Source organism: Bos javanicus, chromosome 7 (genome assembly GCF_032452875.1).
Source record: "Bos javanicus breed banteng chromosome 7, ARS-OSU_banteng_1.0, whole genome shotgun sequence".
Classification (NCBI taxonomy): Eukaryota; Metazoa; Chordata; class Mammalia; order Artiodactyla; family Bovidae; genus Bos; species Bos javanicus.
The window spans coordinates 42816314-42841300 of record NC_083874.1 but is presented as its reverse complement, the minus strand read 5'-3'; the positions used below and the strand labels follow the sequence as shown (position 1 = coordinate 42841300).

Below are 24987 nucleotides of genomic sequence, written 5' to 3'. Positions count from 1 at the left end.
AGCCCTGGGGCTGTTCACACTGTTTATTTGCTTCTCTGGGAAAGTCAAAAACATGGGGCCTCATCACACATCGAAAGCAGAGGGGGGCAGCAAGGGCACTTTAGCGGAGGCTCACGGCTCGAGGACTCGGGTGAACTCGAGGAGGAAGGGGGGTCCCACGGCCACTGCTCAGGTCACCTCAGAGAGGACCTCTCATCCCAGCCACCCAGGGGCGGAGCTGAGACGGGGACCCAGGCTGCCATCCAGAGCAGGCCCTGCACCCACCCTGCTGAGGTGGGGAGCGTCCTGGGCCCTGGGCACCAGGCTGCAGGCCCCTAGTGGAGGGGCCAAGATGGGGCCTGGTCATCCGCAGCCCATACAATTAGAGGGCCTGTGAGCATGTGCACGAATGTGCCTCTGGGGACAAGAGTGGCTGCAACCAAGGAGATGTGTCTGTACATCTTGGTGTCAGCTACCCCCAGGAGGGGAGCCCCCCCGCCTCTCACCCCTTCCAGTGAGGGGGAGGCAGGTGCACATCAGGCTGGGCAGCAAATGGAGGTCTCCAGCTGCAATCCAGGGGAAGCTCCCTGTCCCAGGCAAGTGGGGTGCCCTCCTCCACTGCCCGGAACGCGCCAAGCCCAGCAGAGCCGGCGGTGGGCCCAAACTCTGTGGTATGTTAGGGGAGACCCAGGACCCTGGTCCAAGCAGGCTGGAGAAGGGGCCAGGGGCAGTCCCCTAGGGTCCCCAAATTAGCACCAGGAGGATGGGGGGCCCAGTGGGAGTGGGAGCTCAGGATGGGGCTTGCATGGCCCTGCCTTGTGCGGGATGCATCTCGAAGACCCCTGGCCCAGCCCGGCCAGAAGACAGCACAGGGGTCACACCCTGCCTGAGTAGGGGGCATGGCCCCAGGGTGCCCCCTTCCCATGTTCCATCGCCCACTGGCTGCGCCCAAAGAGAGCACTGAGGGGAGGGGCGCATTGGCTGGGGGTGTCCAGAGGGGCTCATGTTCATTCCAAGACCTTGAGCCAGGGCTCCCTGGAGAGGCACAGCCTCACCTCAGTTGCCCGAGATCCTGACCAGGCGCCTTGGCCTGGGAACCCTGCCACAGAGGCTGAGCGGGGACAGGGCAGGCTCCCAGGACCCCTGGCTCCCGGGGTCCCTCTCCTGGGGGGTTATCCCCTCAGGGACCTCATTGGAGGGGGCAGGAAGGCACAGGCAGGAGGCCCAGAGGGAGGTGGGCTGGCATGGGGCCGCGTTGAGGCCCTGGGTCACACCGGCCAGGAGCTGCCGCGACATGGGGGGCCCTCGTTTGGGGAGAAGCGGGTGTGTCCGTGTCTCTCCTACCAGGCGTCGGTGCACGGCTCAGTGGTTTAGGGTGTGTGGGGGGTGGTGATGGGATGGGGGACCCCTGTCCCTCTCTTTCCAGTGAAAGAAAACTCGGAAGGAACACGCGACAACACGGCAGGTCCTGGGCCTGTGACTGCGGGTGGAGGGTGGGCAGGCGCCGGGAGGGCCGGGCTGTGGGTGTCTGGTACAGAGGGCAGGGCCAGGGTCTGGGGGGGCCGGGCGGGTCACATGATGGAGCAGCATTTACAGCGCTGCTTCTTCATATCGAGGTCCTGGGGCTCGGCGGCGGGAGCCTCAGGCCCCACCTGGTTCTCTTCCCTGGAGCCCTCAGTGGCCGGGGGCTCAGCCGCACTGCCGTTGGGCGGGGCAGGCTCCTTGGGCTCGGCTGCATCCTCGATGACCACCAGCTCTGCCGTGATGGTGTCCTGCAAACCCAGCACCTTCTGGGTCTCGGCCTCATCCTCCACGTTCTGGTAGCCCATAAAGATCATGGTGACTGGGGGCTCCTGGCCGGGCTGGATGCCAGGCGGGCCCGAGGTGGCCTCCCCAGGCTGGGCCTGAACGCCAGTGATCTCCCGTCTGGAGGGCGTGGTCCGGACAGCCTCTTCTGATGGCCCCCGGGTTTCCACTGCCCCAACCACTGACCCCGCCTCGTTCAGCGTGACCTCGTCTGCCTTGTGGATGAGTTCGTCCACCTCTGAGGAACTCAGCGGGTGAATCCCATTCTCTGCCGTGCCGTCCATGGCGTGGACCACTGGCATGGGGGGAGAGAGAGAGCGTGAGCTGGTTCCCAGACCAGAGGGAGGGCTTGGTAAGGCTGAGAGCCACCTCTAGGCTAAAGGGGAATCATAAACTAAATTACACCTTTAGAACTGACTGACAAGTAAAGCCCTGATTGGGATCAGTGCGCACGGCCAAGTTGGCACACAGAGGAAAATGTGTAGACACAAGAGCATGTGTTAGAAAACAAGAATAAATGAACTCGGATTTTATTGCCCTGCAGTGTGAAGCATTTCCATACTCCCCAGCCAACTTGCTCGCAGGCCATTACTTTTCAAAGTAGGTCTATTATTTTTTCCATTGCAAAGATGGTGAAAATGGAGTTCAAAGAAGGTAAGTAACAAGTAACTGGTCCAAGGTCACACAGCTGGCTGGGGCTGACCCTGCTCTTTCTCCCAGTCTGGGTCTATTTCCCTTCATGAGGATTTGCAGGGAGTCTGATTTCATGTGGATGATCTTAAACAAAAATTTAGTCCATTCACCCATCTTTTTTGTTTTCTCATCAATGCCCTCGAAGGCTATACATTTTCCTCTGAGTTACGTTTTGGCTGCAGCTCACGGATTACGTTAGGTCATTCTGTTTGAAGTGTAAACGTCTTATTATTTCCATTTTGACTGACTGTCTCTATAAGCCAAGATTTATTTAGAAGAGTGTTTTTAAACCTGGGAAAGAGGAGAACTGTGGTCCAAGAACACAGCATGTAAGATATAACATTGTGACAAGACATAGTCACTTTCTAAAATGCTCTACCTGTGTTTGACAAGAATGTGCATCCTCCATTGGGCAGAGTTTTACAAGGACAATCAAGCTTGTTAAGCATATTTTCCAGATCTCTCCAGCTTTCATCATTCGTGTCTTTCTGATGTGTCATTTTCTAACCTGTGTTACAGTCTCTAAGACCGGATATCAGCACCTGGGAGGAGTCCCCACTGTGGTCTGACGCCAGCCCTGGATCACAGCCCTTCTAGAAGCACAGCTATCCAGCTGCTTAGGGTGGAGGGAGGGACACACTGAGTGCCCTAGGAACTCTCCTCCTCTGGGGCCAAGGGTCAGGGTTGGCAGTATCTGGGCTCCAGCCAGAAGGAAAGTGCTTTCCACTCTCGGTTTCCAAACTCCTGGGGAGGGGCATCCATGATTCAAGGCCTTGCAGTGACTCTGGGCTGGAGGCCCAGAGGGTGGGGTGTGTCCAGGCCATGCAGAACCAAGCTAGGTATTTCCCACTGGCCACTGCTCCAAGGTAGGAACCCAAGCCCTTGGCTGCCATGGAAACGGATCACCTTCCCATTGCTAAGCAACCAGAGTCCAGTCTGGCGGGTCTTGAGTCCCCAGGGGCTGGGCCAGGCTGGGCTCAGTGGCCAAGGTAAGGACCTTCCATGAGCACAGACATCTCTGCCCCTTGGCCCTTTGTGGCCATCCTGGGTCCAGGAAATAGAGCAGCTGGGACATGCCCAGAACCACACAGCTGGTGAGAACTGGAGCCAGGATTCCACCTGGGTCAAAGATCCCCAAGTACAGCAGAGCTGGGTTGTGACAGGACTCCTTTAATAACATCCTGGATGTTCCAGAGGCCTGAACCTCTAAAAACACAAGGCTCTGGGAATCAAAACCACAGTGAGATACCACTTCACACCCACTTAGGATGGCAATTATAATTTAAAACAGTCGATAATAAGGGTTGTTGAGGATGTGGAGAAACTGGAACCCTAATGCACTGCTGGTGGAAAAATAAAATGGTAATGCCACTGTGGAAAACACCCCAGCAGTTCTTCAAATAGTTAGACAGAATTCCCACATGATCCAGCAATTCCACACCTAGGTATTACCTGAAATGAAAACATACACCCACACAAAACCTTGTATAGCATAAAACCAAAGGGTGGAAACATCCTAAACGTCCATGAACTGATGCCTAGATAAACAAAATGTGGTCCATCCACACACTGAACTATTACTCAGCCATAAAACATAATCATGGATGAACCTTGAAAACATGATGCTCAGTCAGAGAAGCCAGACACAAAAGGTCACATAGTGTATCATTCCATTGATGGGAAACAGGCCAGAACAGGCCAGTCCACTGACAGAGTGGGTTCGTGGTTGCCATGGTAGGGATGGGGAGGGATGGGCTTTCTATTTGAGGAACAAGATGTTCTAGAATCAGGTACTGAGGGCATACAACATGGAGAGTTCTCACTGGGTTGTGTGTGGAATTGTACGTGTGTCCTGCATCTCTGTCTCCAAATTCCATCTTCTCCTGAGGGCAGCATTTACCAGACTCGCTAATGGACCCTGGGGCTGAGCTGTGCTAATTTATACCTAACTAAAGGGATCAGCTCTGGGGACCTCAGGTCCTAAAGAAAGCAAATGCTTACCTTGACTCCAAATGTACCGTTAATTTTTTTTCTGTTGCTGCCCACGGCTTGTGGGGAGCACCTGGATACCTGGGGATATCTGACCTGACTCACCCCACCCTCAGTACCTGGGGATCTTAGTTCCCCAACCAGGGATTGAATGCAGGCCCCCCGCAGTAAAAGCACAGAGTCCTAACCACTGAGCCACCAGGGAAGTCCCTTAAAGGTTTCTTAAAATGCTGTCTTTAGGAAAGTATGTTTTCTTCTTTTTCTGGTATCACAGCAAATGTTGCCCCAAACTTCCTCTCCCCAGGCAGGACATGCCAAAAATGAACAAAAGTTTAAATGCCATGACCATTATGAGACGGTTGTCTAAATACTGATGGATCTCACAGTTTAAAAGAAAGTTTTCCTTAGATTTTTAAAAAAGAAAGTGAATTTTACATTCTGTGAATTATATGGGGGTGGGAAAAGGGACTTTGGAGCTTTCGCCCAAGGCTGCCTTCCCCTCCTATTTCCAGCTGCCAGAGAGAACCCTAAAAAACCCAAACCAGGTCTCAGCTCTACAGCCCTTCCAACACCACCCCCCTCCCGGCTCCTGCCACCCCTGCCAAGGCTCCCCATCCCCCACGCCCTCACTCTGCATCGGCTCCACGGGCTGCTCCACAGCCCCAGCCTGTGAACCAAATCCCACCCCAGGGCCTTTGCACCCACACCGGGTGCCTCCTGTGCAGCTGCTTCCCTTCTCTGTCCCTCCCCACCTTGCAGGACCTTCCCTTGGCCCCCTCTGAATCTCTAAGGGGGGCGTCTGTAGCCTTTACCACAACAGTAATTATTTAAATGAATTATCCTGCGAGGATATTTAAGCAGAATTTGAGCAAATTCCAGGAGATGGTGAAGGACAGGGAAGCCTGGCGTGCTGCAGTCCATGGGTTCGCAAAGAGTCCGACACAACTGAGCGACTGAACAACATCTGTGAGGTGGGGGTTGGAGGGCTCAGACCCCTGGCGCGGGAGCACCCAAGATGGAGCGCACCTCACCCAGAGTTCGGCTCCCCAGCCCATCCTGGCGCTGGCCACGCCTCCAGACAGGTTCCGGGATGGAGGGAGGACCTGCCAGGGGCGCTGGCGGGGCGGGGGAGGGGCGCGTACCTTTGGTCTCGTCCTCGTAGACCTTGATGCCCTGAGGGAGGAGCTCCCGGGGGAGCACGGTGGTGCTGGACAGCACCCGGGTCTCCCCCGTCACCTTGTCCTTCTCCACCGTGATCTCCACCGAGTACATGGCTGGCACGAGAGGCACGGGTCAAGCCGCTGCCCACCTGCCCACGTGCCCCCCGCCGGGCTGCAGCCAAGCCAGGGAGGGGAGCCGGCAGCACAGAGCCAAGCAGCGGGTACCCTCGTGTGCCCTCGACGCGGCCCTCCTCCCAGCTCAGTATCCCTCCCTGGCTCCCCAGCGCCCACGGGCGTTGGGTCTGAATTCCTGGGCCACTCCGGCCGCCCTGCCCTGACTGCAAAGCCTCGATCAGTTCCAGGGAGGTGGGGGCATGCCTGGCCCAATCCAGAAAGGATTCAAACGCAAGTGAGCAAGCCTGTGCCCCCCAGGGTCCTGGACACTCGCCCTCCGCACTGCTCTTGTAAGGCCACTACTGACGTGTCAACATTCTCATCCCTTCACCGTGGAGAGGGGACGGTCCCCTGGAAGTGTATGGAGCTACAACCCCTGAAGATTACATCCAACGGCCAGCAGCTGCCCGTTCTGCAGACAGGTCGCCACAAACACCACACGGAGACGGAGACGCCTCCTGGCAGTGAGGTCCCCAGGCCCCCTCCCTCCAGGGAGAGCCCCACATCACCACGCCCCAAACCCCTCCCCGACCTGCCCCTCCTGGGTCTTCCCATTTCTCACACGGACACCTTTGTTTTCCCTCCTCCCTCTCTTACCGACCTTACTACCTCCCCCATGCCCCAACCTGTCCATCTGCAAACTCCAGGGTGCTGCTTTCAAGACTCCCAGAACCCACCCACTGCTCGTCCTCTACGGCCCCTGCTTGGAAGAAGTTGCATCCACCCCCACTATCCCTCAACCCCCTTCACCGCATCCCCACACCATCCCTCAGCCCGACACGCATCTCCTGAGTCCCCCACAGCATCCCCTACCATGCCCCACCATATCCCCCTTCATCCCTTTCCTTCATCTCTCACCATCCCATTCATCACCCCCGCCCCCACGATACCCCTATCCTCCACCGTTTCCTCTCACCTTCCCCCCACCCACTATACCCATCATCAACCCTCCGGGACCCGCCCCCCCTCCCCGCCCCCCGCAGTCCGCTCCGCCCACAACCTGTTCTCCGTACAGCCGCCAGTGGGCGCCTGTGAGCTGCGAGCAGGCACGCCCCTGCTCTACCCACCCCCAGCTCTCTGCACCCCGACACGGGCATGGGCCGCCCCCGTCCCTTCCTCGCCCTCACCTCCTGCCCCTCCCCCTCGCTCATTCCACTCCGACCAGCACGCGGCCCCTGCCACCCACCAGTGCCCACAGTCCAGACTTGACCTTTGCACTGGCAGTGCCCCTCTGTCTGCCTGCCTTGCTACCTCACTTCCTTTATCCTTGCTCAGATGTCACCTCCTAAGTTAGACCTCCTCTGAGCCCTGTGATTCAAATTGTGCTCCCCTCCAGCTCCCTATGTTCCGCCTTGACCCGCATCAGAACACCTGCTGTAAGCCTGCAACCCTCTTGCCAGGCTCACAGCAGATGCTCAGCAAGCACTTGGAGACTGACTGACTGAATGAAGAATGCTAGGTATCACCACGTCCCTGTGCAGCCTAACACCCCGCCATCAGACATAGTTGGGAAGGTTGTGCATTGCTCAAGGTCACCAGCTGGGGGCATGTAGCTTGGTAATTTCTGCCCACTTGTCTGACACTGAGGCCTTGAGGGTGTCCCCTCCTTCTCTACGCTTCCCCTGCCACCCTCTCCTTCCCTGAGTGTCATTACATCCTGGTCTTCAATCCCCTCTGTGGTTTTGTGCCTCCAAATTTACTCTAATATCAGCAGCTACAAGGTTCTGCTATTTGTCATGACTTTAGTCACTCTCAGGATTAGATTTGTGCCAGACTCTGGGCACAAGGTCACTACAATCCCCACCACCACCAGGTTCCAGCCATCAAGTGATCAAGCAGGGATTTGAACCCAACCTTATTGAGCACTGAGCACTAATCCCAATTCTGCCCTGCTTGGTTACCTCCAGGAATAGGGTGCTCACTCCCTCTCCTGAGGCAGCCCAAAGACAGTGAAGGAGGGAAAGTATGCAGCGAGCATGTGAGCCTGTGCCCACCCCCGCCAGGACCCAGAGCAAGTGGCAATGTTAGGGAGATAGAAGCCAGGAGGGGGCATCAGGTTAGAGCCGCCATGCGAGGGGGCCCGTCTTCTCGGGGAAGCTGGGCCAGCTTGTGACGGGCGTGCCAAAGCAGAGGGGGCACCCGGCCCCACCCAGGCTCAGATCTGCGGCCTTGGTCCAGCTGCTCCCCACTAAAACCACAGACCCCACCCGGTGATGCTGATGGTTGCATCTGCACCAGGCCTGGCCCGTCAACCCGGCCCCCACAGGGCCAACACTCAGCCCAGGACAGCAGCTGGACATGGACCCCAACATGGGGACAACCCACCTGCCTTCATCATGGTGGAGCCGTCGACTGTCCTCAGAGGGGTGTTGGAGATTTGCTTCTCTGCTCACGATGGTGGTGGTGGGGGGAAAAGAGTGAAGAGAGATAGATTCAGAGGGGAGATCACATAGGCCCCTCCCCCAAGATGTGGGACTTCACCCAGACACATGGACATCCTCCAGGCACCTGGACGCCCCTCACACACTTGGACTACCCTCCCACACACTCACCCAGATACCTGGACCCTCTCCCTAATGCATGCATGCACCTGGACCCATCCACACACGTGTGCATGCCCTGAATACCCAGACACACATGGAATCACTCTCCGCAAAAAGAAAACACGCTTCAGTCCCATAGTCCATGACCCATCTCTTGGTCCAAATGATTTTCACAAAATCCCTGAGTGGCCTTCATGGATTTTTTTTTTAATTATTAATTTTTAATTCCACAGAAGATGAGGAGACAGACTCTCCTCATGAATAACTGACTCCTGAAAAATCAGGCCAGAGACACTTCTGACCATACCTCCAGTCCTGGCTGGTGGCGCTCCTTCCAGGCTCTACACACAAAAATAGACATGCTGAATATATATTTTAAAATATAACTTAGTGTTAAGGAAATTTTAATATAGCTAATAAACCATTATAGTTAACTGTACATGTTGAAGTGTCATGAGTACACGTGAAGTATTTGTAAATGTGTACATCACATACCTGTAATAAATTTGTAGGTGGGGGCTAAAATCTCTCCCAGAATTCAAACTCTGGGCTTTTTTCTCTGTTTCCTGGATGTCAGTCTTCCACATCTCTGTGTGTGGGGGACCTTTGTCCTTTTTTTTTTTTTTTTATGGCCGTGCCACGCGGTTTGCAGGATCTTAGTTCCCTGACCACGGACTGAACCCGGGCTCCAGCAGCAGAAGCACCAAGTTCTAACCACTGGACCACCAGGGGAACTCCTCTTTGCCTTTTAAGTGGTGCACAATCTCCAGGACGGCCAGGATCTTGATTTCTCATCCTCACTGACCCCATTTCACAGATGGGAAAACTGAGGTGCCCACTTGCCCTGGAGCCCAGAGCAAGTGGGCATGGAACCAGGGCTGGGCCGACCAAGGCCAAGCACTCCAGGTGGACAGTATGAACCCACAGTGGGGCTAAGACTTCAGGCAGATGTGCCCTTGCGAAGCCTGCTTCCTCATCTGTAATGCAGGTGCTACATCAGTCCACCCAGGGAGCTTGTGAAAATTCGATGAAATGATGTTGAGGGGCTCTGGGCCCAGCTCAGAGTCTGGGTTTGCTGAGCGCAATGACAGCGCGAGCCATTAAGCTATTTCATTATCACTTTTTAGCAACAATAACACCTTAAAGGGGCTTCCCTGGAAAGAACCCGTCTGCCAATGCAGGAGACGTGGATTCGATCCCTGGATCGGGAAGATGCCCTGGAGAAGGAAATGGCAACTCATTCCAGTATTCTTGCCTGGAAAATCCCATGGACTGAGGAGCCTAGCAGGCTCCAGTCCATGAGGCCGCAAGAGTCGCACACGACTTAAAGGCACCCTTCCCCTGTCTGCCATCTCCTATCTGGCCACCAGAGGGCGCCAGGGCCCTGCCCGCCCCTTCCCTAAGACGTACCTTTGGGCGTGCCCACCGGGGTCTGCAAGAAAGAAAGGGGAGGAGTCAGGGGTGTTGGCGCCCCCTTCCGCCGTCCAAGGTCCCACCGGCCGAGGCCCAAGCCTGAGGGGGGCGTGGTTCAGCGGTGACCCCATTGGAGGGGCCGTCTCCTTCTGGACCCATCCCCCACCCCGCCCTAGCCTGTGACAGCCAGAAACGCTCCTGCCTGCTCAGAAGCTTCCAGGGGCTCGCAATGCTCCCAGAACAAAGTCCAACCCTTCCTGATGACCCCCGGGGCCTCTTCCGCCTCTTCCCACCCCTGGCCGGCCTCCCTGGCCTCCTGGCTCTTCCGTGAGCTATGTCCCTCCACTTGGAAGGCCCTTCCCGGATTTCCGCTTGGCTGGCTGCTTGCTCAGCCCCCATGACCACCCGACCTAAAGGTGTCTCCCCACCCCCATCCCGGGTTGTCCCTCAGGTTACCATGTCATTTACCGGCCAAGAGATGGGCCAGGAGGCAGTTATACTGAGGGGAGAGGCCATGCCAGCACTCAGTCTGCGCTCAATCAACCTCACTGAAAGCCCCCTCTCAACTTGAGTCTGTTCCTAGAGAACTCTTACTCAGTCTTCAAAACCCATCTCCTCCAGGAAGCCTGCCCAGCTCTCCCATGAAACAGACACCTCACTGGGGACTCCACAGTGCCCTAAGCTTCCCCAGGATAGGTCCTTACACCTTCCTGTGTTTGCAGCTGATTGATACATGCACATCTGCCCACTTAAAAACAGCTCAAGAAGGCCAAGGTCTGGGACTACATCCTCCGGTTCTGCCCCAACCAAGCCTTGGCAAATAGTGAGGGTGGGTGTGTCAGCTCCAGACTGAAACTATCATAGGAGCAGCAGGGCACACAGCAGGGATGTTCCCTGGGCTGCAGCTCACCGGGGAGGGGGAAACAAGGATAGGTTGGGAGAGAGGAGGCGTGCCCCATTGGCCCCTCGAGTCCTAAAGACAACAAGGGTGGTCGGGAGACTCCTGAATTTGCCTTAACATGCTGCGGTAACCACGAGCTCAGGGTCTGGTTTCACCTGAGCCTGGCATACACGTCACAGCCTAGAATTAACAGCTAAGCCTAGTAAAGACTACTCCACTGTGTGCCCTGAGCCAGTCTCTCAACCTCTCTGGGCCACAGTCTTTTTCATCAACTGGGGATGCGGCTCCACCTGAAAGGGCTGCATGCAGATAGACAGGTGATACCCAGTGTGTTGGTGAACCTAGGGAGGATGACAAGCAGGTGGTCTTCGGGGAAGACCCTCTACCCATGAAACGCTCGTTTTTCACTGATTTTCTAAACACCAGTGACCCCCCTGTCTGGTGGGGAAACCGAGGCCCCGGGAGGCCAAGCAAGGCGTGCAGGCGACGCAGCTGGGATGTGGCCAGGCTGGGATGTGGATGTGCACGCATTTGGGATGTAGGGCGCCCCCAGCCACAGCCCCAGAGGCGGTGGGTGCTTCTGGACCTCGGCCAGCAGGGTGGCGCCCTGGAACCTCTTACCTGCTGAGAGTTGGGCACAGCCTCGGCTCTCTGGTCTTCCGGGGCGGGGCGCAGGGCGGGGCCGGGGCCGGGGCTCGGGGCAGCCACGCTCCCCCTGGCGGTGGCAGTGGGCAGCGCATCCGTGTTCTCCAGCTCCTCGATCTCCTGCTCCAGCCTGGGGAGTGTGCACGAGGTGACCACCCTGCCGGACACTTCTGGAGCCCGGCACCGCCAGGCACGTCCAGGAGGGCTTTCTTGACTCGTGTGTTTCCTAACGACCCTGCGAGGTGGTCTCCTTCGCACTCTCAGCGGGGAAATGGAGGTAAGTAAGCTGCAGACCTGAGACCCAAACCCAGGCCGGCCGGTCCCTAGACCCCTGGGCCGCCCGAGTCACTGTTTACTCCTCTGTTCACTTCCAACACACTCTTCTTTTTCCACTCAAATACATTTATGTTTACAGGAAGCTTTATCTCTCCAGGGAAACTGGAAAAACCATGTCACTTTCCAAGTTTTAGGAGATAATGGTGCTCATAAATGCAGTAAAAACAAAGCTGGCATATTCAATCCTGCCCCAGGCATCACCTGCCTACGCCTTTGGGGTGCAGGCACTCAGGACCCGGGAGATAGGAGATGTTTTCCTTGAAGACTCAGTACAGACTGGGGAGGTGGGTAGTCTGCAGCCCCCTAATAAACTGAGCCCAGCTCAGCAGACTGGACACAGCTGGGGTCAGCCTGGAGGGCTTCCCGGAGGAGGTGTCCAGATGAAGACACTGATCAGGGAAAATGCAGGTGATGGAACCACCCAAAGAACGTGCAGCCCTGAGGGGAAGAAAGCCAAGGCCCCCCGAAAGCCAGCCACACAGTTGGGCTCAAGAGATGCCCTCCTCACCACCCCCTACCCAGGGTTGCACCCAGCAGGATGGATTGAGCATAAGCCCACCTCATCCAACCCCCAGGGACTGGTAATTCCCACTGACCATCCTTCCCACCTGCAAGTGCCTCTCAGCCCGCTCAGTCCTGAGTGGCCCTCCAGGCCACGTCTCAGCCCAGCCTCCTCTGGGCACGTGCTCCCAGGTTGGGGAACTGAGGCCTGGGGAGGGGACCCCAGCCAAGCTGCCCCCACTTTCTTCCAAACTAAATGCACCCAGACAGGATCCTGAGGTCCCCACGGGCCAGCAGGCCAGGGTGCCACAGCCAGCACATGCCTTTCAGGCCTCCCCTGGCCAGTGGACATTGGAATTTTGGCTGTCACTTCCCTCTGCCTGACCCCGCTGCCCCGGGAACTGAGCCCGGGCCTCCCGCCCGGCTGCCCGCCTGCTCGGAAACTCCTCGGTGCTTTTGTCCCAGGCCAGGGGGATGGTCACTTTCCCCGGCCTGCCCCCTCCCCCAGCTTCCTGCAGGCCAGCTGTGGTGCCTCCTGCCTCCATGGCTGCAGGAGCGCTGGGAAGACCAGCTGGGCTGGCGCCAGGAAGCCTCGGGGGAGACTGCATCTCCGTCCTCAGAGACCTGTCTTCAGAGACCTCCATGGCCCAGACCACTCACCCCTCACCCCTGTGTGGCTGCGGGGTTGGGGTGAGGAGGGGTCAGGCGGGCAGCACCCACCCCCAGTCACTCCCCAGCCCTGAGGCTCGCAGCTCCCCACCTGGAGATGGACTCCTCCAGGTGCCGCGCCTTCTGCTCGTCCTCCTGCATCTGTCTCCTCATGTCCTCATCCCCCTCCGAGGCCGAAGAAGGCGTCCCCTCCAGCAGCCAGCGTTCCCGCAGCGCCTTGGACTGGGGCAGTGGGCACCAAGGTCAAAGTCAGGGTCAGGGTCAGGTGAGGGTCTGAGTTGGGACTGGAATCAGGATGGGGGTCATCTCAGCCCTCCTGCTCCCAGCCCCTAAGTCCTGGATCCGGCTGAGGCAGGGGTCCCTGGATGCTGCCCGCCTTCCGCCCCCCCACCCCAGCCTGCCCACCCCCAGCCGAGGCTCCGCCCGGACCTTCAGGTGCTGCAGCTGTCTCCGGTCGTCCTCCAGCTGCCGGCGCCTGTTCTCAATCTCTGCCTGCCTCCGCCGCTTCTCCTGCAGACCCCGCACACGGTAAGGGCAGGCTGGGGCCGCGGAGACCCCATAGCTACCAGGACTTCACCCACGCGGGTCCCGCTTGTTCTGTGAACAGCACCCACTTGGCCCACCACACCCCCACCTGCACCCAGCCTGTTCCCCCAACCTCCCCCACCTTGTCCCTTCACCAGGAAGGACTACCAGCCTCCCCCCAACTTCCCCGAGCCTTGCCACAAGTGCAAGTTCCTTGCCCTGCCACCCCCCCCAACCCACCACTGCAGGGGAGCTGCCCAGGGGCTCTGAGAAGCTTCTCAGCTGGAGTCCACATGCTGAAGACTAAGGGACGCTCAACGTTTTAATTTTGTGGGGAGATGCTAGCAGGCACTGAAGTGTCCCATACTACACCTGGGATCTGAGTCCCCGAGCCCCAAGCTGGGTGTGGGGAGCACCTGAGGCCCTGGGTCCCCCCCAATCTCCTCCCCATGCCCATCCCATCCTTGGGACCTGGAACAACTCACTGCAATGGCCTGCAGCCGCTCCTGCTGGGATGGGGTCTCTGCCACCAGGACCCTGGGAGGACAGAAAAGATCAAGTGGGGGGGTTGACCCCCAACATTGCTTTCAGAAGATCCAGTTCGAATTCCCACTCTATGCCTTCCTGCCGGGTGAGCCCGAGTTCCCTTCTGCCAAATGAGATCGTTCCACAGCCCCCTTGTCCCCATGCAAGCTTATTCCTGCATTATTCTCCCACAAACCCTCCTGCCACTCCTCAGGGCAGGGACAAGGGACAGGACAGCTGAGGCCCAGTCCAGACACCTAGGGAGGGCTTGGGAAGGGGAGGGCATTGAAGCTAGGCTCTGAATGATGCATAGGAGTTCCCTGAGAATAGAAGCCTGGAGTAGAGGGTCTCTTCCAGACTGAGAGACTGACCAAGACAGCCCCTTCCTCATCCTTCTCCAGCTCTGGGAGGAACACTTGGAGGAAGAGGGACCCTCCAGCTCCATCCCCCACCCCTTGACTGCCAAGTCCTCGATGCTGTTCTGGTATTTCTGGTGTCTCCCTCACTGGCTGCCTCTGGAGTCTTCCAGAACCCCAACAGCTCAGAGAGAGCTGTGAGCCTCCCAAGAACACACAGCAAAAAAGTAGCAAAGCTTAAATCCAACCCCAGATTCTTTCTTCATCTCACCCATGTTTTGCTTGTTTCTTTCATTTTTTATTTTTGCTGCACCATGAGGTTTACAGGATCTTAGTTACCCAGCCAAGGTGAGGGTCTGGAAGGATTGAAGCCAGCCCTGGCAGTGACAGCACAGAGTCCTAACCACTGAGCTGCCAGGGAAGTCCCCCATCCATGTTTTCTGAGAGCCCACCCAGTGCAGTATTAGCCTTAAGCTGGTATGCAGTAGGAGTTAGATAAATGCCAGTGTTGCCAGATGCTCTTAAAGGGACAGGACTTCATGCTGTTGAGGATCTGGGGACTTCAGAGAGGGCACGGGACCTGGAAGATAGGTCCTCCTCCTACCCCTCCCCTTGATCCCCTGCATCCCCCTCCCTACCTGGGGTGGAGGGGGGAGGAGCTTTCAGAACCTGCCCCCTCCCTTCCAGGTCTCCTGTCTCTGGAAGCTGCACACAGTAGATGCAGAGTGAAATGGTCAGATGAATGATGCCCTGAACATCTCCTCCTCCTCAGGGTAACCTCGAGCTTCCAGGGGGTGGAGGATCCTCAGCCTGAGTGGGGGGCTTCCAGACCATCTGCCTCAAACCCCTGATAAACCACAGGGCCACTCTGGGAGGGACTGACTGATGGGAGGCCTCATCTCATATGGGAGGGCCTGGCAGTGGGAGCCAGACCCCCCCAACCTGTTCCACTCCCCACCTCCCCACTGCCCCCTCCGTCTGCCCCGACCCCCTTATCTTCACAGGCACTGAAATTACAGACCATGCTTTGGACCCCGCCCACCCCCAGCCTTGACTCAGGGCCCAGAGCCACCCCAAGGCCTCCACACTCTCTGCCCCTCTGGCCTTCATTTCCCCATTTGCACATCCCAGCTCTGGGCCCTCCTGCTATGTCACCCCCTAAACTGTGGTTTAGAAGGGAAACACTGTGCAAGGTCTACCCCAGCCCCAGCCCCTGTGTGCGTGCACACACACACACACACACACCCTGTAGCTTCTCGGTGGACACCCATCCCGGGGCAGCAGTGACCCGGTCACCCGCCTTACTCGGGTCTAGTTTCCTGGCCATGCTGAGACCTGTGAAGTCATCTGGCTCCCATGCTCCGGCCAGGTGACCCCACCCAGCTCCTCCCTTCCTGTGAGGCAGCACCTGCCCCCCTCTGCCTCCCAGGGGCCCAGCACACCAGCCGCACCCCTGCAGCTTCCCCTTCTCCTTCCTCAGGGAGGCTGCATTCAGCTGGGTGGAGTTCAAGAAAGGTTTGGTCCAGCTGTCCAGCTCAGATGCCCTTTCTGAAGGGCCAGACCAGCAGGATTTCTGGGTCTGCCCCATCACCTCGTGTCATACAGACAGGGTAACATGCTGTGCTCCCCAACATGGGCCCATCCCCTCAGTTTTTGCAAACCCCACACTCTCCAGCCCAGCCCAAGCCTCTACCATCACCTGCCACCTCCCTGAACCCTGACAGCCCACAACTAGAAGCTGCTGCTCAAAATGAGAATCCAAACCCATCATTCTCCTGCTCTCAAGTCTCCTGGCTCCCATCACCCCTTGAAAGCCCACCCCCTGGCATAGCCCAGCCCCCATCCTCTCCCCTGCCCTGGTGCCTGACCTCTGCTCTCCTTCCCGCTTGTGCTCACTCTGTTCCAGCCACCAGGACCTCCTGTGGTACCTGCCCTGAACCAAGTTCATTCTTAGCTCAGGGCCTTTATTCTTGATGTTCCCTCTGCCTGCTATGTTCTTCCCATAGCTGGAAACTGAGGCCCAGAGAGTGTGAGTCACCTGTCCAAAGTCACATAGCTACAAAGTGGCAGAGCTGGGATTCGAACCACAGCTGCTCAGCCCCAGGCTGTACCACAGGCCTTCTCTTTTTGCACAGCTCTAGTTCAGCCTCCAGGAGCCCACCCAGGCAAGAGGCAGAGTTGCAAGAGGGAGGCATAGCAGCTGATACCCCAGTGCAAGCAGGGCCACAGAGGGCAGGGGGACCAAGCTGCCTAACACTGGGTCCCCACCCTGGAGGGGTGGATAGGTGGCCATTGAGGCTGGATACAAGGACATAGAGATGGCTGTGAGGCCAGCTCGCCAAGCTGGAGACAAGGCGGGCAGTGTCCTTACTGGGGCGGCCAATCCCTGCAGGGCCAAGCCAGGGCAGGGGAAGTTTAGACATAGTGAGGAGAGGCGCTGGCCCAGGGAGAGAATTTCCATCTCTCTCCACCCGTCTCCAGTCTCAGCCCCAGGGGTGCAGTCTGTGTGCCCCCCCTCAGGTGCCCCTCCCCAGGCCTGGGGTCGCCTGAGCCGCCCCACCCTACCCAGCCCCTGGGCTCAGCCACCGCGGGTGATGGATGGCTGAGCCCACGGGAGGCGGTCGCCCTGGCAACCGCGCCATCTCCATGGCAACGCAGAGGCCCGCTGGCGCTCAAGGGTGGGGCCGGCGCCGAGCATCTCCCACCCCCCAGCCCGGCGCTAAGGGGCTGAGGGGCTGCCTGCCCGGGGCTTCAGGGATTGCCTGCACCGGGTGGGACCCAAATGGCGAACTGGGTCTCTCCCACCCCCGCGGCAGGAGGAGGGCTTCCAGGTCTGGTGATAGGGGCGTCCACCCAGGGAAGGGCTTCTATCCGGGAAGGGTCTGAACCCGCCCTTGGCACGAGGCAGCCAAGGTCAAGCCAAGATAAGGCTCGAATCATAAATCCGAAAAACAAAACAGGAGGCTGGAACTCCCTAGCAAATCAGGAATAGAATAGGAACCATGTTCCGCGGGCGGGACTCAGCCGCACTTTACCGAGAGGAAACTGAGTCTGGAGGGAGCTAAGCGTCGATCTCCCGAAGATCCTGTGAGGCACGTGGGATAATTATGGCCGTTTTATCAATGAAGGATCTAAATGGTGAAGAGAGATCTGCACCCAGACAGGCGGGCAGGCTCCCGGGCGCAGGGAGCGCAGGGTCTCCCTGGCCTGGCTGCGGTGGGGGTGGTCAGTGGGTTGGTCAGTGGGACCCCTGAGAAGCTCACTTGGGCTCAGTGAGTAAAGCAGAGGCCAGATCACAAACTGTTTGATTTACACACTGGGCGGAGAAGCTGAGTTTGGGCGGAGGCTTTAGGGCAGCTGCCCCCCTCTGGCTGTGTGACCCGGAACAAGTTACTTGTGTCTCTGAGCCTCCACTGGCTGCGCTGGGCTACGGGCCACAGCTTGCAGCTGCTGAGGAGGGACAAGCCCTAGGCCAGGACGCCCACCGTCAGCGCGCGCAGGCGTCTGGTCCCCGCGCGATTATATTTACGGAGCTTGGAGCAGATTCTGGGCTCCAGCGGCCTTGTGGGCGGCTCAGGACTCGGGGAGGGCGTCGGCTGCAAGCGCGTGAGATAATCGTGGTCCAGGACATGAGCTAATGAGACCCGAACCCAGCAAGCCCGGCAGACGCCTCAGCTTTGCAGGCGCTTATTTTTCAAAGGTCCAGAGAGGTTACGCAACCGGCCCAAGGTCACCCAGGGGCCAGGAGGGTCCAGTGTGGGAGGTGGGAGGTGGGTGTGGGGGTTAGGGGTCACACTTGTCCTTCCAGAGCCCACGCCCAGCAGCTACAGCCAGAATGAGGGGGTCCCTGTCCAGGCAGGCGTGGAGCCCAGTGCTGGAACATTCCTGTGCTAACTGAAAGAAAACAGCTGACAACGACCTCGGCCATGGGTGGTGGTGGGGGGAGGCAGAGTCACGCGGGGCAAGGGGTGGAGAGGTGAGGGGAGCCCAGTGGCCTCTCCCCACATTGAGTAGGGGATGGAGTTGGGGAGGCTGGTTCCCAGCCCCATCCCTGGCCCCTCCTAAGCACCAACACCTTCCTCGCTACAGATCTGCCACAGTTCCATCACCCTGAATGAACGTCAGCCTCTCAGCAGCCACTCAAGCCCCTGTGTTTGCCCCTCACCTTTCCCCTTTCTCTCCTTCACCTCCAATCTCAACTCAGACATAGCTGCCTCTTTCAGGGAGCCTTCTTGGGTCTCTTGCCCTCATCAGGAAGGAATTCTTCTCGAAGCCCCTCAGCTTTCAGCACAGGTGAGCCCCTAGGACCACTGATGTCACTGGTGAGGTAGACAGCCCTTGAGGCATGGGCTTTCCAAAAGTTTCCAGGCAGAGAGACATCACCACCAAGGTGGAGACAGCAGTTGCAGCAGGCCACAGACCCAGCAAAGAAAAACTGTTGCCTATTAACCTAGGATAGGGGGCAGGGGAGCTGGACCCTGCCCGGGCCCTCACAACAGAACAGGGCAGCAGGGCATGAATGCCCGCCCACCCGCAGGGCCGCGCCTCCTCTGGCTTCCAGTAAATGCCTCTGCAGCGACCAGCCCCACAGACCTGCATCCCTCCACTTCCAGCGCCTGAAAACATTCCAGGTGCGATCCCACCTCAGGGCCTTTGCATGGACTGTGTCCAGACCTGGGCCACCCCTGCCAGGTCTTCAAGGGGCTCCTGGGGCCTGTCTTCAGATGTCACATCCTTACTCCAGCCTCCTCTGACTCTAATTAACCCCAGCACCTCCAACCCCCACCCCCCAGCCCTTATCCAGAAAATCTAGTGATTTTATTTTGTTGATTTCTCCACAAGGACAATAACTGTCTCTTTTTGTCCCTGCCATGTCCCCAGTATACAGCAGGCACTCAATAAATGTCCACTGGGTGAGCATGTGTGCTAGGGTCCTTCCATTTCCAAAGGAGGCCCCCACCTAAGGGCTCCCCACCTTTGTCGCACTCCCTCCATGCCCCCCCACCCCAGACCATCTGTCCTGTGATCATTTTTTTTTTTTTAAAGAAATTCACTGTCACATCTTGCTGCTGCTGCTGCTAAGTTGCTTCAGTCATGTCCGACTCTGTGTGACCCCATAGACGGCAGCCCACCAGGCTCCCCCATCCCTGGAATTCTCTAGGCAAGAATACTGGAGTGGGTTGCCATTTCCTTCTCCAATGCATGAAAGTGGAAAGTGAAAGTGAAGTCGCTCAGTTGTGTCCGACTCTTACCGACCCCATGGACTGCAGCCTACCAGGCTTCTCTGTCCATGGGATTTTCCAGGCAAGAGTACTGGAGTGGGGTGCCATTGCCTTCTCCTGTCACATCTTAAATTCATCCAAAATAGTACCTGGGCTCCCCACATTCAAGAGAGGACAAAGAACAAGCCCCAGCTGCCTCAGAAGTGACTTACAAATTAATAAAGGAACAACCTAAGTGCCCACCAACGGATGATGGATAAATACAAGGTGGTCCTTCCATACACAGGCGCTCACTCAGCCCTGAAAAGGGGTGGAGCTCTGATGCTCACTGCCAGGTGGACGGACCCTGAGAACACGGTGCTCAGTGAGAGAAGCAGACACAGAAGGACACACAGGGTGTGATTCCACTGATGGGAAACATCCAGAACAGGCCGATCCACAGACAGGGGATTAGTGGTTGTCCAGGTTTGGGGGCGGAGAAGGCAATGGCACCCCACTCCAGTACTCTTGCCTGGAAAATCCCATGGACGGAGGAGCTTGGAAGGCTGCAGTCCATGGGGTCTCGAAGAGTCGGACACGACTGAGCGACTTCACTTTCACTTTCATGCATTGGAGCAGGGAATGGCAACCCACTCCAGTGTTCTTGCCTGGAGAATCCCAGGGACGGGGGAGCCTGGTGGGCTGCTGTCTATGGGGTCGCACAGAGTCAGACACGACTGAAGCGACTTAGCAGCAGCGGCAGCAGGTTTGGGGGATGGGGTGGGCAGTGAGTCCTGGTGGGAATGGGGTTTTGGGGGGTTGATGGAATGTTCTGGAATTAGAGGTGATGGCTGTACAACTCTGCATGTACTGAAAACCACTGAGCCACTTTAAACAGGTGCATTGTGTGGTGTGTGAATGATCTCAAACAAGCTGGTAAGAATAAATATACACACAGATACAGCAGAGATGCTGATTGTTTCACCAAGGGCCATACTAGGGGGTGAGGCAGCCACCCCAGGGACATCATAAGGTCCTGCCAACCCTGCTCTGAGGCTCTTCAGGATTAGCAGGATCTGAACACAACCTGACCTGGTCATCGCCTGCCCACTCCCTGACAGCTGTTACTAGAAGCCCCTGCCAAGCCTTGCTGACCCCCCACCCGCGCCCCCACTCACCCAGACTGGGTTCCCAGGCAGGCCTGCACTCACTCTTGTCCTTACCTGTCTTCCCACCTCGGGGCCTGGGTCGGGCTTCTCCTCCCAATACCTGGCCCCATCCAGGCTGTCCCAGGGATGGTTCTGACTTGTCCTGAGTTCCTAGTTGAAACCCACAGGCAGGAGACAGAAACCACATCCCAGATCTCCACTCCTCAACACCACAACCTCTGCTCAGCCATCTCACGCTCTACAGAAACCCTCTGAAGCATGGTCTTGATGACCCCTAGCCTCCCAGCACGCCCAGGGACTGGGCTGTCTCACCCTGACCAAGCCCCCATCTCTGTAGGCAGCTCTGACTATCACAGAGTTCTGAAGTCGGGTCCACGCCCACCCAGACATGGGGTCCTGCCACTTCTCCTCCAGATACGGCATTTCTCTGCCGGCTGTCCCCAATGGCCTGTCGAGGCTGAGTCCTGAGCTGCTTCTCCCTGCTCCCTGCTCTGGCCCCTTAGCCACTGGAGCCTTTTTCTGGTGCCTGGGTCAGCACCTCTCTCTTCTGCTCAGACACCACCCATGGCTCCCCAGATGAGCAGTGTAGGCCCAGGAGGACCTGGCCCCAAGAGCACAAACCAAAGAACGCTCTCTTCTCCCTACACTTTCCCACCTCGGGTCCTTTGCACAGACCAGTCTTTCCACCTGCTGCACCCTTCTGCCTGCCTGGGAAAACTTTTAAGTATCTTTTACAAAAAAGGTCCATAATAGAACGGAGCAGGAAACCTTTCCCAGACCTCAAAGAAGACCCTCCACAGGCTCCCCCAGACCCCTCTGATCCTGCACAGGGCTACGGTAGTCAGCAGGAAGTGTTTCTTAAATGACCAGATGAGAGACTTCCCTGGAGGTTTGGTGGTTAGAACTTGGTGCTTTCACTGCTAGGGCCCAGGTTCTATCCTTGGTAGGGAAACTATCCTGCAAGCCACATGGTGTGGCCAAAAACAAACCAACAAACAACCCCAAAAAAAGCAGATGCCAGGCTTCCTGGGTAGAGAAAGGATGGAGGCAGTAGGGTCTCAGACTAGGGGAAAGGTGAGGAGACATTTTTTCAAAAAAGTCAACTCGTTTTCCTTCATCAAAACCTGAAGTCTCTGAAGATGGGCCTCCCCATGGGGCTGAGACCTCCCAGGATGCTCCATTCACCAGATGAGAAAAGTGAGGTTCAGAGAAGGGGGCGGCCTGACCAAGACCCCATGGTGGGTGAGGAAACCCTCTCCATGCCCGCAGCCACAGAGGGTTCCCTGGCAGTGGGTCAAGAGTAGATGGCCCCTGGGAGACCAGACCACAACAAAGGCCACCTCTGTGCGACCCAATCGGCCAACCAGGCTGAAAAACTGATGTCTGGATACCTAGAACCACCAGTCCACAGCCCCTGGACAAGAAGGTGCAAAGGCCCTTCCTCAGCCCCCCTCCCCAGCACCAGAATGCCTAAGAGCAAATGCCAGCATCACCCTCTTCTGGCTGTGTGGCCTCGGGCGTGTCCAGTCACCTCTCCGTGCCTCAGTTTCCCCACCTCACAGGACCAAGTGTGTCCACGGGAACAAAGCATTCAGAAAGGGGCCCAGTACACAGCAAGCACTCAATAATCGTCAAGTAAATGTCACATCTGGACCTCTTAGGCCACTTTTCTGTCTTCCTGCTACCACCTCTAGGATTATCGTTATGTTCTTCCCTTCAAATCCACTCACTGTTTAAATCCAACCCCTTTGTTTTCAAAGGAAATGTTACCAAGGCTGAGAAAACCAGAAGCCAGTGCCAAAACCATCAGAGTAAAAACACTTTAAAAAAAGATACCATGAAAAAAAAAAAAAAAGATACCATGAAAATAAAAACTTGTTATTAAGTTCTATTATCACTAGACACTGGTTCTGCTTCTCATTAGAGAGGGAGACCAGCACATGCAGAAGGAGCATTAAGGATGCAGTTAGCACCCAGTTGAGCTGACGATCTCTCTAAAACTGTTCAGGCCTCAGGATGAGAAGGGACCTGATGAGTCCTGACCCAACTGCTTTCCTGCCCACTACGGGGCCCGAACCTCATGCTCACCAGAGAAGATGTGGACATCTGAGACGGCTGCTTCCAGCTAAGGGGCCAGAGGAGCAGCCCCTCCCCTGGGGCCACCAGCAGACCCTCCCCATGGCAGGATGCACCCAGCTCCCTGTCCCCCAGTTCCCGGCCCCACCCTTGTTCCACCTTTAGAGCACCACCTATCGCCCCCACTGGCTGGTAAGAATTCTTACGTTCTCAAATTAGTGGAAATTTGTTTAATCCTTAAAATGATGAAAATCTGTCAAATGCTAAACGTCTTTTTAAAAGAAAGTTTCCAGCATTACCATCTCCTGTGATGGCGGAATCCATGGAAACGGAGGGAGGTAAATGACTGTGCCCTGGTGGGGGCTGTGATCCCATGAAGAAGGACAGAGGGCCCGGCAGGTGTTCATGTGGGGAGCAGATGGAGCCCCTCCCCACACATCGTCAACTCCAGCGCTGGGGACTGGCTTCCTTGCACGGCTACTCAGGCAGTTAATGCCAAGTCCCGTCCCACACCTGCACCCAGAAAAACCAGGGATCCGCCTAATGGGGAGACCCTGGCACCACATCTGACTGTGACCAAGAAGGCCTAGGGTCAGGGCGGCAAGCACCCAGGAGCCCTCTGTGTGCTCTGTGGCCCTGGGGTTAGTGGTTACCCGTCTCTGGGCCTCCGTAAACCCGTGGAAAATGAACGGGTGGCGGGAAAGGAAACAATGGGGTCCATCCTGAATATCTCATCTCATTCCTCTGCTCTGGGTGGGCGTTTCCTCTGTCTACACGCCTCCTCCCCCAGGCAGCCCCCTCCTCAAGGCCACACCCTGCCCAGGCCAGCTGTCTGGAGGCCCAGAGGCTCCCTTGGGCCCCTGGGAGCACAGCAGATAAACAAGTGAGGGGAACATAGAAGACAGGTCTGGGCCCCTGCTCCCCTGAGCCCCTGGCTGGGCTCCCGGGCCTGGCAGGGCCTTTGTCTGGGTTTTCAAAAGCAGAGGACATAGGGTGTCGCCTTGCCGGGAGGTGGGGGCAGGAGGCAGTGGCTCCCACCCAGCTGAGGGTGTGGTGGGTCACGGGTGAATCCCCGGAGGAAAGTTGCAGGCTTGGAAAATACACCCTGTGGGAAGGGCCCAGGAGCCAGCCGGGTGGGCTGGTGGACCTCCATGTCTGGGCCCGGGGCAGGGTGGGGATATGGCCCAGAGTGGGGCAGTCGCTGGCCCCCGCATAGGGCAGGGGGGGCTGCAGGACGCCAGACATCGCCTTCCCAGCCCCTGCCCATGTAAACACACCCCACAGCCTCCCTGCGCCCACCTGTGGGAGTAGGGGCGTGGGGGATGCCCTGACGCCAGGAACAGAGGACCCGCCCCGTAAATGACCAGGCAAACACACTGGGCACCCGCTAGTGCAGGGACCGCCGCTGCCCCGCAGTCCTTCATCCAAGCCGCGGCACACAGCCCACTCATCCACTCCTACCCCGAGCCCCGGGCTAGCAGACTCTTGGCTACATCATTAGGGGCCCCACCTCAGAGACACTTTCCCCAGGAAGGGAGGGGACCCCAGCTCCGCTGTTGGAAAGCACAGGGACCCCTGGGCTCACACACATGCCAGACCCGGAAGCCTGGAGCAAAGCCCACTAGAAGCCGGGAAATCGGGCGGCTGGACCCCCGCCTTAGCAAGGGCTCCAGACAGCACTTGAGGTCCTTGGGGAGGGCAGCCAGGCTACGGAGGACCGGCCGGTGCGCGTCCAGGGCACAGGGCGCAGCGAACGCAGGCCGGGGCTGGGAAGCGAGCTCCAGGCCCGGCGGTGCAGTGAGGAGGGGTCGCTCCGCCGCCCCAGAAGCAGGAGGGCCGCAGCCCGCCCGGGGCACGAGGGCGGAGGCACAGTGCGTCCCCTCCCCACACTCTCACGCGTCCCGGGCCGCCCCCAGCCGCCGCCGCCCGAGTCCTCGTGAGCCCGTGGGCCGCCGGGGCCGGGTCGAGGGGGAGGCCTGGGGCGGGCACCGCCCAGCCCGAGTCCCTCCCTGGCTGAGCGGGGGTCCCGGGAGTCCCTCGCTACCTCCCCGCCAGCGCTGTGGGGGCGAGAATCTGGGCCTCAGCCTCCGGGGCGCCCCTGGCGCGAGCGCGCTACTCACTCCATCTCCCCGCCGAGATCAGTGGGTCCGCGAGGCCGGCGGCGGGGGCGCGCGGGGGAGGGCCGGCGGGCTAAGGCCAGGCGGCCGGGGCTGCGCGGCGCGGGGGCGGCGGCACCGGCGCGGGCATCGCCCCGCGCGCGGCTGTTTATTGTCCGCGCGGTGGCGGGCGCTGGGGGTGGGCTGGGCGCGCGCGCCGCCGCCGCCGC

General features: G+C 58.1%; 1 protein-coding gene across 4 annotated transcripts; it reads right to left on the bottom strand.

The window, feature by feature from the left end:
• Nucleotides 1-8: 8 nt before the first annotated feature.
• Nucleotides 9-24987, bottom strand: PALM (paralemmin). Of its 4 annotated transcripts, none has more exons than XM_061423278.1 (9): nucleotides 24782-24987; nucleotides 13820-13871; nucleotides 13239-13319; nucleotides 12901-13031; nucleotides 11280-11433; nucleotides 9755-9776; nucleotides 8127-8186; nucleotides 5610-5741; nucleotides 9-2080 (listed from the first exon to the last, which is right to left on the bottom strand). In XM_061423278.1, the coding sequence occupies exons 1-9, from the start codon at nucleotides 24784-24786 to the stop codon at nucleotides 1551-1553; spliced, it is 1167 nt and encodes a 388-aa protein (XP_061279262.1). In that variant the 5' UTR covers nucleotides 24787-24987; the 3' UTR covers nucleotides 9-1550. The 4 variants fall into 4 exon arrangements, with proteins under 4 accessions (XP_061279262.1, XP_061279258.1, XP_061279261.1 ...); XM_061423274.1 differs by lacking the exon at nucleotides 24782-24987 and adding an exon at nucleotides 16084-16724; XM_061423277.1 differs by lacking the exon at nucleotides 5610-5741 and having other exon boundaries at nucleotides 24782-24864.